Source organism: Bombina bombina, chromosome 8 (genome assembly GCF_027579735.1).
Source record: "Bombina bombina isolate aBomBom1 chromosome 8, aBomBom1.pri, whole genome shotgun sequence".
NCBI classification, from domain to species: Eukaryota; Metazoa; Chordata; class Amphibia; order Anura; family Bombinatoridae; genus Bombina; species Bombina bombina.
In genome coordinates, this window is record NC_069506.1 from 28,664,995 (window position 1) to 28,680,591 (window position 15,597).

A 15,597-nucleotide genomic window follows, 5' to 3' on the forward strand; every position below is an offset into this window, starting at 1 on the left:
GTATTCCTTCTGTCTGTCGTTGGAGAGTATTCCTTCTGTCTGTCACTGGAGAGTATCCCTTCTGTCTGTAGCTGGAGAGTACTCCTGTCTGTCGCTGGAGATTATTCCTTCTGTCTGTCGTTGCAGAGTATTTCTTCTGTCGCTGGAGAGTATCCCTTCTGTCTGTCACTGGAGAGTATCCCTTCTGTCTGTCACTGGAGAGTATTTCTTCTGTCTGTATATGGAGAGTATTCCTTCTGTCTGTAGCTGGAGAGCATTCCTTCTGTCTGTTGCTGGAGAGCATTCCTTCTGTCTGTTTGCTGGAAAGTATTCCTTCTGTCGCTGGAGAGTATTCCTTCGGTCGCTGGAGAGTATTCCTTCTGTCTGTCGTTGGAGAGTATTCCTTCTGTCGCTGGAGAGTATCCCTTCTGTCTGTCACTAGACAGTATTCCTTCTGTCTGTAGCTGGACAGCATTCCTTCTATCTGTAGCTGGAGAGTTTTCCTTTTGTCTGTAGCTGTAGAGTATTCCTCCTGTCTGTTGCTGGAGAGTATTCGTTCTGTCGCTGGAGAGTATTCCTTCTGTAGCTGGAGAGTATTCCTTCTGTCTGTCTTTGGAGAATATTCCTTCTGTCACTAGAGAGTATTCCTTCTGTCGCTAGAGAGTGTTCTTTCTGTCAATAGAGAGTATTCCATCTGTCGCTGGAGAGTATTCCTTCTAACGCTGGAGAGTATTCCTTCTGTCGCTGGAGAGTATTACTTCTGTCTGTCACTAGAGAATATTCCTTCAGTCATTCGCTGGAGGGTATTCCTTCAGTCGTTTGCTGGAGAGTATTCCTTCAGTCGTTCTCTGGAGAGTATTCCTTCAGTCGTTCTCTGGAGAGTATTCCTTCAGTCGTTCGCTGGAGAGTATTCCTTCAGTCGTTTGATGGAGAGTATTTCTTCTGTCTGTCACAGGAGAGTATTCCTTCTGTCTGTTGCTGGAGAGTATTCCTTCACTCGTTTGCTGGAGAGTATTCCTTCAGTTGTTTGCTGGAAAATATTTCTTCTGTCTGTCACAGGAGAGTATTTCTTCTGTATGTTGCTGGAGAGTATTCCTTCTGTCTATCGCTGGAGAGTATTCCTTCAGTCATTCACTGGAGAGTATTTCTTCTATCTGTCGTTGGAGATTATTCCTTCTGTCTGTCATTGGAGAGTATTGCTTCTGTTTGTCATTGGAGAGTATTCCTTCTGTCGCTAGAGAGTATCCCTTCTGTCTGTCACTAGAGAGTTTTCCTTCTGTGGCTGGAGAGTATTCCTTCTGTGGCTGGAGAGTATTCCTTCTGTCTGTCGCTGGAGAGCATTCCTTCTGTCTGTCATTGGAGAGTATTGCTTCTGTTTGTCATTGGAGAGTATTCCTTCTGTCGCTGGAGAGTATCCCTTCTGTCTGTCACTAGAGAGTATTCCTTCTGTTGCTGGAGAGTATTCCTTCTGTGGCTGGAGAGTATTTCTTCTGTCTGTCATTGAAGAGTATTCCATCTGTCATTGGAGAGTATTGCTTCTGTTTGTCATTGGCGAGTATTCCTTCTGTTGCTGGAGAGTATCCCTTCTGTCCTTCTGTGGCTGGAGAGTATTCCTTCTGTGGCTAGAGAGTATTCCTTCTGTCTGTCCCTGGAGAGTATTCTTTCTGTCTGTCACTGGAGAGTATTCCTTCTGTCTGTCACTGGCGAGTATTCCTTCTGTCTGTCACTGGAGAGTATTCCTTCTGTCTGTCGTTGGAGAGTATTCCTTCTGTCTGTCGCTGGAGACTATTCCTTCTGTCTGTCGCTGGAGACTATTCCTTCTGTCGTTGGAGAGTATTCATTCTGTCTGTCGCTGGAGAGTATTCCTTCTGTCTGTCGTTGGAGAGTATTCCTTCTGTCTGTCGCTGGAGAGAATCCCTTCTGTCTGTAGCTGGAGAGTATCCCTTCTGTCTGTCGCTGGAGATTATTCCTTCTGTCTGTCACTGGAGAGTATCCCTTCTGTCTGTCGCTGGAGAGTATTCCTTCTGTCTGTCACTGGAGAGTATCCCTTCTGTCTGTCCCTGGAGAGTATTCCTTCTGTCTGTCACTGGAGAGTATCCCTTCTGTCTGTCGCTGGAGAGTATTCCTTCTGTCTGTCACTGGAGAGTATCCCTTCTGTCTGTCCCTGGAGAGTATTCCTTCTGTCTGTTGCTGGAGAGTATTCCTTCTGTCTGTCGTTGGAGAGTATTCCTTCTGTCTGTCACTGGAGAGTATCCCTTCTGTCTGTAGCTGGAGAGTACTCCTGTCTGTCGCTGGAGATTATTCCTTCTGTCTGTCGTTGCAGAGTATTTCTTCTGTCGCTGGAGAGTATCCCTTCTGTCTGTCACTGGAGAGTATCCCTTCTGTCTGTCACTGGAGAGTATTTCTTCTGTCTGTATATGGAGAGTATTCCTTCTGTCTGTAGCTGGAGAGCATTCCTTCTGTCTGTTGCTGGAGAGCATTCCTTCTGTCTGTTTGCTGGAAAGTATTCCTTCTGTCGCTGGAGAGTATTCCTTCGGTCGCTGGAGAGTATTCCTTCTGTCTGTCGTTGGAGAGTATTCCTTCTGTCGCTGGAGAGTATCCCTTCTGTCTGTCACTAGACAGTATTCCTTCTGTCTGTAGCTGGACAGCATTCCTTCTATCTGTAGCTGGAGAGTTTTCCTTTTGTCTGTAGCTGTAGAGTATTCCTCCTGTCTGTTGCTGGAGAGTATTCCTTCTGTCCCTGGAGAGTATTCATTCTGTCTGTTGTTGGAGAGTATTCCTTCTGTCTGTCGATGGAGAGTATTCCTTCTGTCTGTTGCTGGAGAGAATTCCTTCTGTCTGTTGCTGGAGAGTATTCCTTCTGTCTGTTGCTGGAGAGTATTCCTTCTGTCTGTCGTTGGAGAGTATTCCTTCTGTCGCTAGAGAGTATCCCTTCTGTCTGTCACTGGAGAGTATTCCTTCTGTCTGTCACTGGAGAGTATTCCTTCTGTCTGTTGCTGGAGAGTATTCCTTCTGTCTGTTGCTGGAGAGTATTCCTTCTGTCTGTCGTTGGAGAGTATTCCTTCTGTCTGTCGCTGGAGAGTATTTCTACTGTCTGTTGCTGGAGAGTATCCCTTCTGTCTGTCGCTGGAGTGTATTCCTTCTGTATGTCGCTGGAGAGTATTCCTTCTGTCTGTAGCTGGAGAGTATCCCTTCTGTCTGTCACTGGAGAGTATTCCTTCTGTCTGTCACTGGAGAGTATACCTTCTGTCTGTCGCTGGAGAGTATACCTTCTGTCTGTAGCTGGAGAGTATTCCTTATGTCGCTGGAGAGTATCCCTTCTGTCTGTCACTAGAGAGTATTCCTTCTGTGGCTGGAGAGTATTCCTTCTGTGGCTGGAGAGTATTTCTTCTGTCTGTCGTTGGAGAGTATTCCTTCTGTCTGTCATTGGAGAGTATTGCTTCTGTTTGTCATTGGTGAGTATTCCTTCTGTCGCTGGAGAGTATCCCTTCTGTCTGTCACTAGAGAGTATTCCATCTGTGGCTGGAGAGTATTCCTTCTGTCTGTCGCTGGAGAGTATTCCTTCTGTCTGTCACTGGAGAGTATTCCTTCTGTCTGTTGCTGGAGAGTATTCCTTCTGTCTGTAGCTGGAGAGTATTCCTTCTGTCTGTCGCTGGAGAGTATTCCTTCTGTCGTTGGAGAGTATTCATTCTGTCTGTCGCTGGAGATTATTCCTTCTGTCTGTCGTTGGAGAGTATTCCTTCTGTCTGTCGCTGGAGAGAATCCCACCTGTCTGTAGCTGGAGAGTATCCCTTCTGTCTGTCACTGGAGAGTATTCCTTCTGTCTGTCACTGGAGAGTATCCCTTCTGTCTGTCGCTGGAGAGTATTCCTTCTGTCTGTCATTGGAGAGTATTCCTTCTGTCTGTCACTGGAGAGTATCCCTTCTGTCTGTCGCTGGAGAGTACTCCTTCTGTCTGTCGCTGGAGAGTATTCCTTCTGTCTGTCGCTGGAGAGAATCCCTTCTGTCTGTCGCTGGAGAGTATTCCTTCTGTATGTCGCTGGAGAGTATTCCTTCTGTCTGTCGCTGGAGAGTATTCCTTCTGTCTGTCGTTGGAGAGTATTCCTTCTGTCTGTCACTGGAGAGTATCCCTTCTGTCTGTCACTGAAGAGTATTCCTTCTGTCTGTAGCTGGAGAGTACTCCTTCTGTCTGTCGCTGGAGATTATTCCTTCAGTCTGTCGTTGGAGAGTATTCCTTCTGTCTGTCGCTGGAGAGTATTCCTTCTGTCGCTGGAGAGTATCCCTTCTGTCTGTCACTGGAGAGTATCCCTTCTGTCTGTCACTGGAGAGTATTCCTTCTGTCTGTAGCTGGAGAGTATTCCTTCTGTCTGTAGCTGGAGAGTATTCCTTCTGTCTGTAGCTGGAGAGCATTCCTTCTGTCTGTTGCTGGAGAGTATTCCTTCTGTCGCTGGAGAGTATTCCTTTGGTCGCTGGAGAGTATTCCTTCTGTCTGTCGTTGGAGAGTATTCCTTCTGTCGCTGGAGAGTATCCCTTCTGTCTGTCACTAGAGAGTATCCTTTCTGTCTGTCACTGGAGAGTATTCCTTCTGTCTGTAGCTGGAGAGTATTCCTTCTGTCTGTAGCTGGAGAGTATTCCTTTTGTTTGTAGCTGGAGAGTATTCCTTCTGTCTGTTGCTGGAGAGTATTCCTTCTGTCTGTTGCTGGAGAGTATTCCTTCTGTCTGTAGCTGGAGAGTATCCCTTCTGTCTGTAGCTGGAGAGTATTCCTTTTGTTTGTAGCTGGAGAGTATTCCTTCTGTCTGTTGCTGGAGAGTATTCCTTCTGTCTGTTGCTGGAGAGTATTCCTTCTGTCTGTAGCTGGAGAGTATCCCTTCTGTCTGTCACTGGAGAGTATTCCTTCTGTCTGTTGCTGGAGAGTATACCTTCTGTCTGTAGCTGGAGAGTATTCCTTCTGTCGCTGAAGAGTATCCCTTCTGTCTGTCACTAGAGAGTATTCCTTCTGTGGCTGGAGAGTATTCCTTCTGTGGCTGGAGAGTATTTCTTCTGTCTGTCGTTGGAGAGTATTCCTTCTGTCTGTCATTGGAGAGTATTGCTTCTGTTTGTCATTGGTGAGTATTCCTTCTGTCGCTGGAGAGTATCCCTTCTGTCTGTCACTAGAGAGTATTCCTTCTGTGGCTGGAGAGTATTCCTTCTGTCTGTCGCTGGAGAGTATTCCTTCTGTCTGTCACTGGAGAGTATTACTTCTGTCTGTCACTGGAGAGTATTCCTTCTGTCTGTCGCTGGAGAGTATTCCTTCTGTCTGTCGCTGGACAGTATTCCTTCTTTCTGTTGTTGGAGAGTATTCCTTCTGTCTGTCGCTGGAGAGAATCCCACCTGTCTTTAGCTGGAGAGTATCCCTTCTGTCTGTCACTGGAGAGTATTCCTTCTGTCTGTCATTGGAGAGTATCCCTTCTGTCTGTTGCTGGAGAGTATTCCTTCTGTCTGTCGTTGGAGAGTATTCCTTCTGTCTGTCACTGGAGAGTATCCCTTCTGTCTGTAGCTGGAGAGTACTCCTTCTGTCTGTCGCTGGAGAGTATTCCTTCTGTCTGTCGCTGGAGAGAATCCCTTCTGTCTGTAGCTGGAGAGTATCCCTTCTGTCTGTCGCTGGAGAGTATTCCTTCTGTATGTCGCTGGAGAGTATTCCTTCTGTCTGTCGCTGGAGAGTATTCCTTCTGTCTGTCGTTGGAGAGTATTCCTTCTGTCTGTCACTGGAGAGTATCCCTTCTGTCTGTAGCTGGAGAGTACTCCTTCTGTCTGTCGCTGGAGATTATTCCTTCTGTCTGTCGTTGGAGAGTATGCCTTCTGTCTGTCACTGGAGAGTATTCCTTCTGTCGCTGGAGAGCATCCCTTCTGTCTGTCACTGGAGAGTATCCCTTCTGTCTGTCACTGGAGAGTATTCATTCTGTCTGTAGCTGGAGAGTATTCCTTCTGTCTGTAGCTGGAGAGTATTCCTTATGTCTGTAGCTGGAGAGCATTCCTTCTGCCTGTTGCTGGAGAGTATTCCTTCTGTCGCTGGAGAGTATTCCTTCAGTCGCTGGAGAGTATTCCTTCTGTCTGTCGTTGGAGAGTATTCCTTCTGTCGCTGGAGAGTATCCCTTCTGTCTGTCACTAGAGAGTATCCCTTCTGTCTGTCACTGGAGAGTATTCCTTCTGTCTGTAGCTGGAGAGTATTCCTTTTGTCTGTAGCTGGAGATTATTCCTTCTGTCTGTTGCTGGAGAGTATTCCTTCTGTCTGTTGCTGGAGAGTATTTCTTCTGTCTGTCGTTGGAGAGTATTCCTTCTGTCTGTTGCTGGAGAGAATTCCTTCTGTCTGTTGCTGGAGAGTATTCCTTCTGTCGCTGGAGAGTATTCCTTCTGTCTGTCGTTGGAGAGTATTCCTTCTGTCGCTAGAGAGTATCCCTTCTGTCTGTCACTGGAGAGTATTCCTTCTGTCTGTCACTGGAGAGTATTCCTTCTGTCTGTTGCTGGAGAGAATTCCTTCTGTCTGTTGCTGGAGAGTATTCCTTCTGTCACTGGAGAGTATTCCTTCTGTCTGTCGTTGGAGAGTATTCCTTCTGTCGCTAGAGAGTATCCCTTCTGTCTGTCACTGGAGAGTATTCCTTCTGTCTGTCACTGGAGAGTATTCCTTCTGTCTGTCACTGGAGAGTATTCCTTCTGTCTGTTGCTGGAGAGTATTCCTTCTGTCTGTCCCTGGAGAGTATTCCTTCTGTCTGTCGCTGGAGAGTATTTCTACTGTCTGTTGCTGGAGAGTATCCCTTCTGTCTGTCACTGGAGAGTATTCCTTCTGTCTGTTACTGGAGAGTATTCCTTCTGTCTGTAGCTGGAGAGTATCCCTTCTGTCTGTCACTGGAGAGTATTCCTTCTGTCTGTCACTGGAGAGTATTTCTAATGTCTGTTGCTGGAGTGTATCCCTTCTGTCTGTCGCTGGAGAGTATTCCTTTTGTCTGTCGCTGGAGAGTATTCCATCTGTCTGTAGCTGGAGAGTATTCCTTCTGTCTGTCACTGGAGATTATTCCTTCTGTCTGTAGCTGGAGAGTATTCCTTCTGTCTGTCACTGGAGAGTATTCCTTCTGTCTTTCACTGGAGAGTATTCCTTCTGTCTGTAGCTGGAGAGTATTCCTTCTGTCTGTCACTGGAGAGTATTCCTTCTGTCTGTAGCTGGAGAGTATTCCTTCTGTCTGTTGCTGGAGAGTATTCCTTCTGTCACTGGAGAGTATTACTTCTGTCTGTCACTGGAGAGTATTCCTTCTGTCTGTCGCTGGAGAGTATTCCTTCTGTCTGTCGCTGGAGAGTATTCCTTCTTTCTGTTGTTGGAGAGTATTCCTTCTGTCTGTCGCTGGAGAGAATCCCACCTGTCTTTAGCTGGAGAGTATCCCTTCTGTCTGTCACTGGAGAGTATTCCTTCTGTCTGTCACTGGAGAGTATCCCTTCTGTCTGTTGCTGGAGAGTATTCCTTCTGTCTGTCGTTGGAGAGTATTCCTTCTGTCTGTCACTGGAGAGTATCCCTTCTGTCTGTAGCTGGAGAGTACTCCTTCTGTCTGTCGCTGGAGAGTATTCCTTCTGTCTGTCGCTGGAGAGAATCCCTTCTGTCTGTAGCTGGAGAGTATCCCTTCTGTCTGTCGCTGGAGAGTATTCCTTCTGTATGTCGCTGGAGAGTATTCCTTCTGTCTGTCGCTGGAGAGTATTCCTTCTGTCTGTCGTTGGAGAGTATTCCTTCTGTCTGTCACTGGAGAGTATCCCTTCTGTCTGTAGCTGGAGAGTACTCCTTCTGTATGTCGCTGGAGATTATTCCTTCTGTCTGTCGTTGGAGAGTATGCCTTCTGTCTGTCGCTGGAGAGTATTCCTTCTGTCGCTGGAGAGCATCCCTTCTGTCTGTCACTGGAGAGTATCCCTTCTGTCTGTCACTGGAGAGTATTCCTTCTGTCTGTAGCTGGAGAGTATTCCTTCTGTCTGTAGCTGGAGAGTATTCCTTATGTCTGTAGCTGGAGAGCATTCCTTCTGCCTGTTGCTGGAGAGTATTCCTTCTGTCGCTGGAGAGTATTCCTTCAGTCGCTGGAGAGTATTCCTTCTGTCTGTCGTTGGAGAGTATTCCTTCTGTCACTGGAGAGTATCCCTTCTGTCTGTCACTAGAGAGTATCCCTTCTGTCTGTCACTGGAGAGTATTCCTTCTGTCTGTAGCTGGAGAGTATTCCTTCTGTCTGTAGCTGGAGAGTATTCCTTTTGTCTGTAGCTGGAGAGTATTCTTTCTGCCTGTTGCTGGAGAGTATTCCTTCTGTCGCTGGAGAGTATTTCTTCTGTCTGTCGTTGGAGAGTATTCCTTCTGTCTGTTGCTGGAGAGTATTCCTTCTGTCTGTCGTTGGAGAGTATTCCTTCTGTCGCTAGAGAGTATCCCTTCTGTCTGTCACTGGAGAGTATTCCTTCTGTCTGTTGCTGGAGAGAATTCCTTCTGTCTGTTGCTGGAGAGTATTCCTTCTGTCACTGGAGAGTATTCCTTCTGTCTGTCGTTGGAGAGTATTCCTTCTGTCGCTAGAGAGTATCCCTTCTGTCTGTCACTGGAGAGTATTCCTTCTGTCTGTCACTGGAGAGTATTCCTTCTGTCTGTCACTGGAGAGTATTCCTTCTGTCTGTTGCTGGAGAGTATTCCTTCTGTCTGTCGCTGGAGAGTATTCCTTCTGTCTGTCGCTGGAGAGTATTTCTACTGTCTGTTGCTGGAGAGTATCCCTTCTGTCTGTCACTGGAGAGTATTCCTTCTGTCTGTCACTGGAGAGTATTCCTTCTGTCTGTAGCTGGAGGGTATACCTTCTGTCTGTCACTGGAGAGTATTCCTTCTGTCTGTCACTGGAGAGTATTTCTACTGTCTGTTGCTGGAGTGTATCCCTTCTGTCTGTCGCTGGAGAGTATTCCTTTTGTCTGTCGCTGGAGAGTATTCCTTCTGTCTGTAGCTGGAGAGTATTCCTTCTGTCTGTCACTGGAGAGTATTCCTTCTGTCTTTCACTGGAGAGTATTCCTTCTGTCTGTAGATGGAGAGTATTCCTTCTGTCTGTCACTGGAGAGTATTCCTTCTGTCTGTAGCTGGAGAGTATTCCTTCTGTCTGTTGCTGGAGAGTATTCCTTCTGTCACTGGAGAGTATTCCTTCTGTCTGTCACTGGAGAGTATTCCTTCTGTCTGTAGCTGGAGAGTATTCCTTCTGTCTGTAGCTGGAGAGTAGTCTTTCTGTCTGTAGCTGGAGAGTATTCCTTCTGTCTGTTGCTGGAGAGTATTCCTTCTGTCTGTTGCTGGAGAGTATTCCTTCTGTCACTGGAGAGTATTCCTTCTGTCTGTCGCTGGAGAGTATTCCTTCTGTCTGTAGCTGGAGAGTATTCCTTCTGTCTGTCGCTGGAGAGTATTCCTTCTGTCTGTAGCTGGAGAGTATTCCTACTGTCTGTCGCTGGAGCGTATTCCTTCTGTCACTGGAGAGTATTCCTTCTGTCTGTAGCTGGAGAGTATTCCTTCTGTCTGTCGCTGGAGCGTATTCCTTCTGTCACTGGAGAGTATTCCTTCTGTCTGTTGCTGGAGAGTATTCCTTCTGTTTGTTGCTGGAGAGTATTCCTTCTGTCTGTTGCTGGAGAGAATTCCTTCTGTCGCTGGAGAGTATCCCTTCTGTCTGTCGCTGGAGAGTATTCCTTCTGTCTGTTGCTGGAGAGTATTCCTTCTGTCTGTCGCTGGAGAGTATTCCTTCTGTCTGTCACTGGAGAGTATTCCTTCTGTCTGTCGCTGGAGAGTATTCATTCTGTCTGTCGCTGGAGAGTATCCCTTCTGTCTGTTGCTGGAGAGTATTCCTTCTGTCTGTAGCTGGAGAGTATTCCTTCTGTCTGTCGCTGGAGAGTATTCCTTCTGTCTGTCGCTGGAGAGTATTCCTTCTGTCTGTCGCTGGAGAGTATTCCTTCTGTCTGTAGCTGGAGAGTATTCCTTCTGTCTGTTGCTGGAGAGTATTCCTTCTGTCTGTCGCTGGAGAGTATTTCTTCTGTCTGTCACTGGAGAGTATTCCTTCTGTTTGTTGCTGGAGAGTATTCCTTCTGTTTGTTGCTGGAGAGTATTCCTTCTGTCTGTTGCTGGAGAGTATTCCTTCTGTCTGTCACTGGAGAGTATTCCTTCTGTCTGTTGCTGGAGAGTATTCCTTCTGTCTGTTGCTGGAGAGTATTCCTTCTGTCGCTGGAGAGTATCCCTTCTGTCTGTCGCTGGAGAGTATTCCTTCTGTCGCTGGAGAGTTTCCTACTTTCCCAGTTTGCCTTCCCTGTATTTATTTATTGCATCCCCTATATAGCACTACAGAATCTGTTGACACATTACAACTTAAAGGAATATGAAACCCAATTTTTTTTCTTTCATGATTTAGATACAGCAGCAATTTTAAACAACTTTTTAATTTACTCCTACTATCAATTGTCTTTGTTCTCTTGATATATTTTGTTGAAAAGCATGGCGTATGCTTAGTAGCCGGCCCATTTCTGGAGCACTATATGGCATCAGTTTTGCAAGAATGTTATCCATTTGCAAGAGCACTAGATGGCAGCACTATTTCCTGCCATTTAGTGCTCCAAATGCTACCTAGGTATCTCTTCAACACAGAATATCATGCAAATAAAGCAAATTTGATAATAGAAGTAAATTGGAAACTTTTTTTAAATGGGTTGCTCTGTCTGAATCACAAAAGAACATTTTTGGGTTTCATATCCCTTTTATTTAAAGGGTCTTTGCAACAAAAGTGAAAGAGATGTAAACTAAAATATTTTTTGTTTAAGCTGTTTTAAATTTAAAATAAAAACTAATATTGCAATATCGGTTGTCTACTGCCGGCAAATTCTTATTGGCTGATAAGGACAACAATAACAACACTATTGGTGTAGAGGGACAAGCCTCTGTAATCCTGACAAGAAAAATATTGGTTTATTCTAGGCAGAAATTTATTGTTTTGCAAAACAGCAAAACAAAACCTGCAATACATTGGAAAACGCCCTCTTTCAGATAAAACAAAATCTTGACTACAAATATGGTTAGACCAGATGAACCTACTGGTTATTATCTTGTCAAAAGCTTTGTTGTTGTTACTCCGAATTACCGAATCCTGTGAATATTCCTGCACTCTGTTTTTATTATGGAAAACTGTTATCACACATAGCTGTATCTAGTAAATGTTGTTATGGGATAACCGTACCTACAGGGCGAGAATGACCCTATTATCAACATTCTATCTATTGTTCTCTCCCGAGTCTTCGTGTAGAGATAATCTCTTCTAATAGCCAGGTAACCACATACACAACAATCCCAGAGGAATTCCAGGAGTTCAGGTCACAGATCACAGATCTAATTGTATAGCTCCAGCCACAGCTGGATACAAATGACAATGAACAACATATGCTGGTCACAAACTAATCTAGTTTTAGTCACCACAGACTGTGACTACTTTTTTTCATATATAAAAAGTAGAAAACTTCAGAGCAGTTTTAGGGTTCACACTTGACATATCTGGAAATTGAACTCCAAGGAATATCAAACGATAACAGAGTTACAAAGAGAAGACGATAATAAATGAGTGATTTTTGCAGGGTAAGTGACGATTTTTAGAAAAATATGCAAATCTTGATTTTATTTATCTGCATTCAGAAACAACTTATTCCTAAGCGTGTAATACCAGAAATGCATAACTATCAAATAACAGAAACAAATTTAGGCTTAGGTCAAATTAAATGAGTACAAATTTAAAGTAATTTTACTTTATGAAATGTTTTAGCTGATTTGAATCCATCTCATAGCGCTGCGGAATCTGTTGGCGCTCTACAAATAACCGACAATAATAATAATCTCATATTGTTCATTCCCTGATTTTTCTTACACATCTGATTATTTTTCAGATACCAGGTCATTCACACACTCCTTCTTGGATGACATCCCTACCGAGGAGGATTTATTGAGCCCAGATATTCTTCCACCACCCCCACCGCCTCCAGTTTTGATGAAGACACCTAAACATACGCTGCCCCCTCCTCCCCCTGAGCCCCCTCTGGACTCACTCAGTTTAGAGCTGGAGAAACTGGACTTGGTCCATAATTCCATAAAACAGGTAATAGGCTCACAGATTTGTTAAAGGGACAGTGCACTGTAAACTTTTTCCCACAAATGATACAAAAAGAATTAAAGGGACACTGAACCCAATTTTTTTCTTTTGTGATTCAGATAGAGCATGCAATTTTAAGCAACTTTCTAATTTGCTCCTATTATCAATTTTTCTTCATTCTCTTGCTATCTTTATTTGAAAAATAAGGCATCTAAGCTTTTTTTGGTTTCAGTACTCTGAACAGCACTTTTTTATTGGTGGATGAATTTATCCACCATTCAGCAAGGACAACCCAGGTTGTTCACCAAAAGTGGGCCGGAACCTAAACTTACATTTGTGCATTTCAAATAAAGATACCAAGAGAATGAAGAAAATTTGATAATAGGAGTAAATTAGAAAGTTGCTTAAAATTTCATGCTCAATCTGAATCACGAAAGAAAAAATTTGGGTACAGTGTCCCTTTAAGCAAATTAGACAATAGAAGTATATGGAAACGTTTTCTTAAATTATATGTTATATCTAAATTACAAAAGAAAATTTTTGGGTTTTATTTCCCTTTAAACATATTAAAAATATTTCCTGCATGAGAGAGTTTGCTACCATGACAACTACACAGCATTTATACAGAGATGAGGATGTGTCCTATACTGTAGGTCTGCAAGTCTCCTGGAGTTGTTATATTGTGCATTTGTCTGGTCTCTTGTTACCTATTAGCTTCCTGCTCCAATGTCTGTTGTGGTTCAGTGAAATGGGCACGAGACTTCCTGGGACTGACATTCTAGACCACCAGGCTGCACATGTGTTAACAATATGGTGACAAAATGGAGGTTGTTCACATTCATAATCTAACCACCACCACTATGTATTTAACCCTTTTAAAGGGGTTAAACCTTTAGTTTAAGTCACAATAAAGGGACGTGAAACCCAATGTTTTTCTTTCATGATTCAGATAAAGCATGCCATTTTAAACAACATTCTAATTTATTTCTATTATCACATTTCCTGTTCTGTTGGTATCTTTTGTTGAAAAGCAGGACTGTAAGATCATGTGCTTGCATGTGTCTGGAGCACTATATTGCAGCAGTTTTGCAAGAATGTTATTCATATGTAAGAACACTAGAGGGCAGCACTATTTACTCCCATCTAGTGTTCCAGACCACTACCTAGGTATCTCTTCAACAAAGAACACCATGGGAACGGGGCAAATTTGATAATAGAAGAAAACTTGTAACTCTTTTTACAATTGCATGCGCTGTCTGAATCCATGAAGGATTTGTTTGGGTTTCATATCCCTTTAAGGAGCTGCAACACATTGCAGCAACTGAGCAAGACGTAGCCGGTGAGGCTGTTAGTAACAGCATATGCAAGTAGCGGCCAATCAACAGCTATTTCCTGCTCAAGAGCTCCCATGTATTTTTAAACTATATAAACTCCATAACCCTGTCCACCTGCTCTGAGCAGGTGGACAGACATCGCCGGAATTCAACCCGATCAAGTACGATCAGGTTGATTGACATCCCCCTGCTGACGGCCGATTGGCAATGCTGAATCCGGAGAGCGTATTGCTCTCCGCATTCAGCGATGTCTGTTGGACCTGATCCGCACTGTCGGATCAGGTCAGACAGACATTTGATAATTCGGCCTCAAAATCTGATTAAAAGCTCTACCTTGGCTGCGGGATGGATAGATGCTCAACTAGAATTATACAGACTATATCTCCCTGGCCAGATTATCTAATTGGAAGAAAGATTTTGTTCCTCTATGTAATAAATGTTCGGTAACCCAAGCGGATTTTATACCTTGTGTTTGGCTATGTCCAAAAATTAAAAAGTTCTGGGCCCAAATCTCGTATTTACTTTTCAAATTTGACTACAAATTTCCATTAAAAAATTGAAGACATTATTTTTTTTGCTAACATAAATGTACCTAAAGGAATTAGAAAAATCTAGTATTATATTGATTATAGCATTAGCCAGTAAGACTGGTTAAAACCTATACATAGTTCTCCAAGTATAAGGCAATTGAAGATTGAAATCTAGGGTCAAATAGTGAGAGAGGTTTAGGACACTAAAACAGATCCTAACAATAGATTAGAGAGACTTTTTAATTGCTGGGGGCCATATAAAAAAACATTACATATGGAGAGCCAAGGTTTTATTATTAAAAAAATAAAAACACTAAAGTACATAAAGGAAGAACAATCTGGAAGGAATTGGATGATTTATCAGTAAATGTTTTACTATTACTGGGGTTAAGATAAAGGGCTAGGTTTATCAAGCCCTTTTCTCCACTTTGACTGCAGGATCGCACAAGAGAACCTGCAGTCACGAATTATCAAGCAGCGGTCATTAGACTACTGCTTCCCTACCCTGTTTACCAACTCTCAGGTGGAGAATTTCAATCTCGCTGGTCTCTTCCGACCGAGGAGATTGACAGCTCCTGTACGCATTCAATTGGCTGTGTGCAGGCAGGGGGTGGGGTTGCACCCAAGCGCAAAATATCGCTTGTGTGCAATGTTAAATGTGGACAGGGGATTGCTGCCCACCAGAGGAGAGCTCGGGCAGACAGGGGTGACTATACGCCCCTGTCTGCCATGGATTGATTTATTTGAGCTTAAAGTGAAATGGTAGAAAAACGTTATGAATAGAAGGAGAAGAAAGTATGAGGAGTTTTTACTTTTTTTTCTCCTCTTTATGACGTTATGTCAGATTGAATTCTATGGGGCCGATTTTTCAAGGGCCAAATGGCCCCTGATGACCCTGTTTCTGTGTGAGCCTTTAGGCTAGCTGGAAACAGCAGTTATGAAGCAGCGCTGCTCCTTAACTGGTCAGCCTACTCTGAGGCTGCGGACATCAATCCGCCCGATCTCATACGATCGGGCTGATTGACACCCCCTGGTAGCAGCTGATTGGCTGCGAATCTGTAGGGGGTGGCATTGCACAAGCAGTTCACAAGAACTGCTTGTGCAATGATAAATGCCCACAGCGTATGCTGTCCGCATTCATCGATGTGCAGCAGACATGAAACGCTGAGCGGACCATGTCGGACAGACTGATGATAAATCGGCCCCTATATGTTCCATTTTTTGTTTTTTTAAAGAGTCAAATTGGACTCCGTAACTCACACTTTTTTACCCTACACCGGTACACGTCTTTTTCCCACTGTATCGAAAGTCTTATTTCCTTTAGTAATATAAAAATTGCTCTTTGTTGTCACTATTTATGTTTAGAGTTATAATATTTTGCCTTCTAAAATATCAAAGCTTTCTATGTATTGTTACTTGCAATGTGTATTTGATTGTTACAAACTGTAATGTGTTTGTTCTCAATAAATGTTTAACTTATTTTTGTGAAGGGGGTTTAAAGACATAATTACTCCAAGGGGCACTAATGTACACATTACATGAATGCAAGCATTTATTTTTTGTATTAGAATGCAACTTTAATAGAGAAGAGCAATGTCTGTGCACATCTCACTAGAGTAGATC

The 15,597-nt window shown here is 43.8% G+C and overlaps 1 protein-coding gene across 1 annotated transcript in view; it reads left to right on the plus strand.

The window, feature by feature from the left end:
• The window catches only part of FBLIM1 (filamin binding LIM protein 1), a 69,080-nt gene that overhangs the window by 11,751 nt on the left and 41,732 nt on the right, over positions 1-15,597 (plus strand). Inside the window, exon 3 of the mRNA XM_053690246.1 lies at positions 11,908-12,116. Coding sequence (XP_053546221.1) covers positions 11,908-12,116 — 209 coding nt within the window. The remainder of the gene's footprint in view (positions 1-11,907; positions 12,117-15,597) is intronic.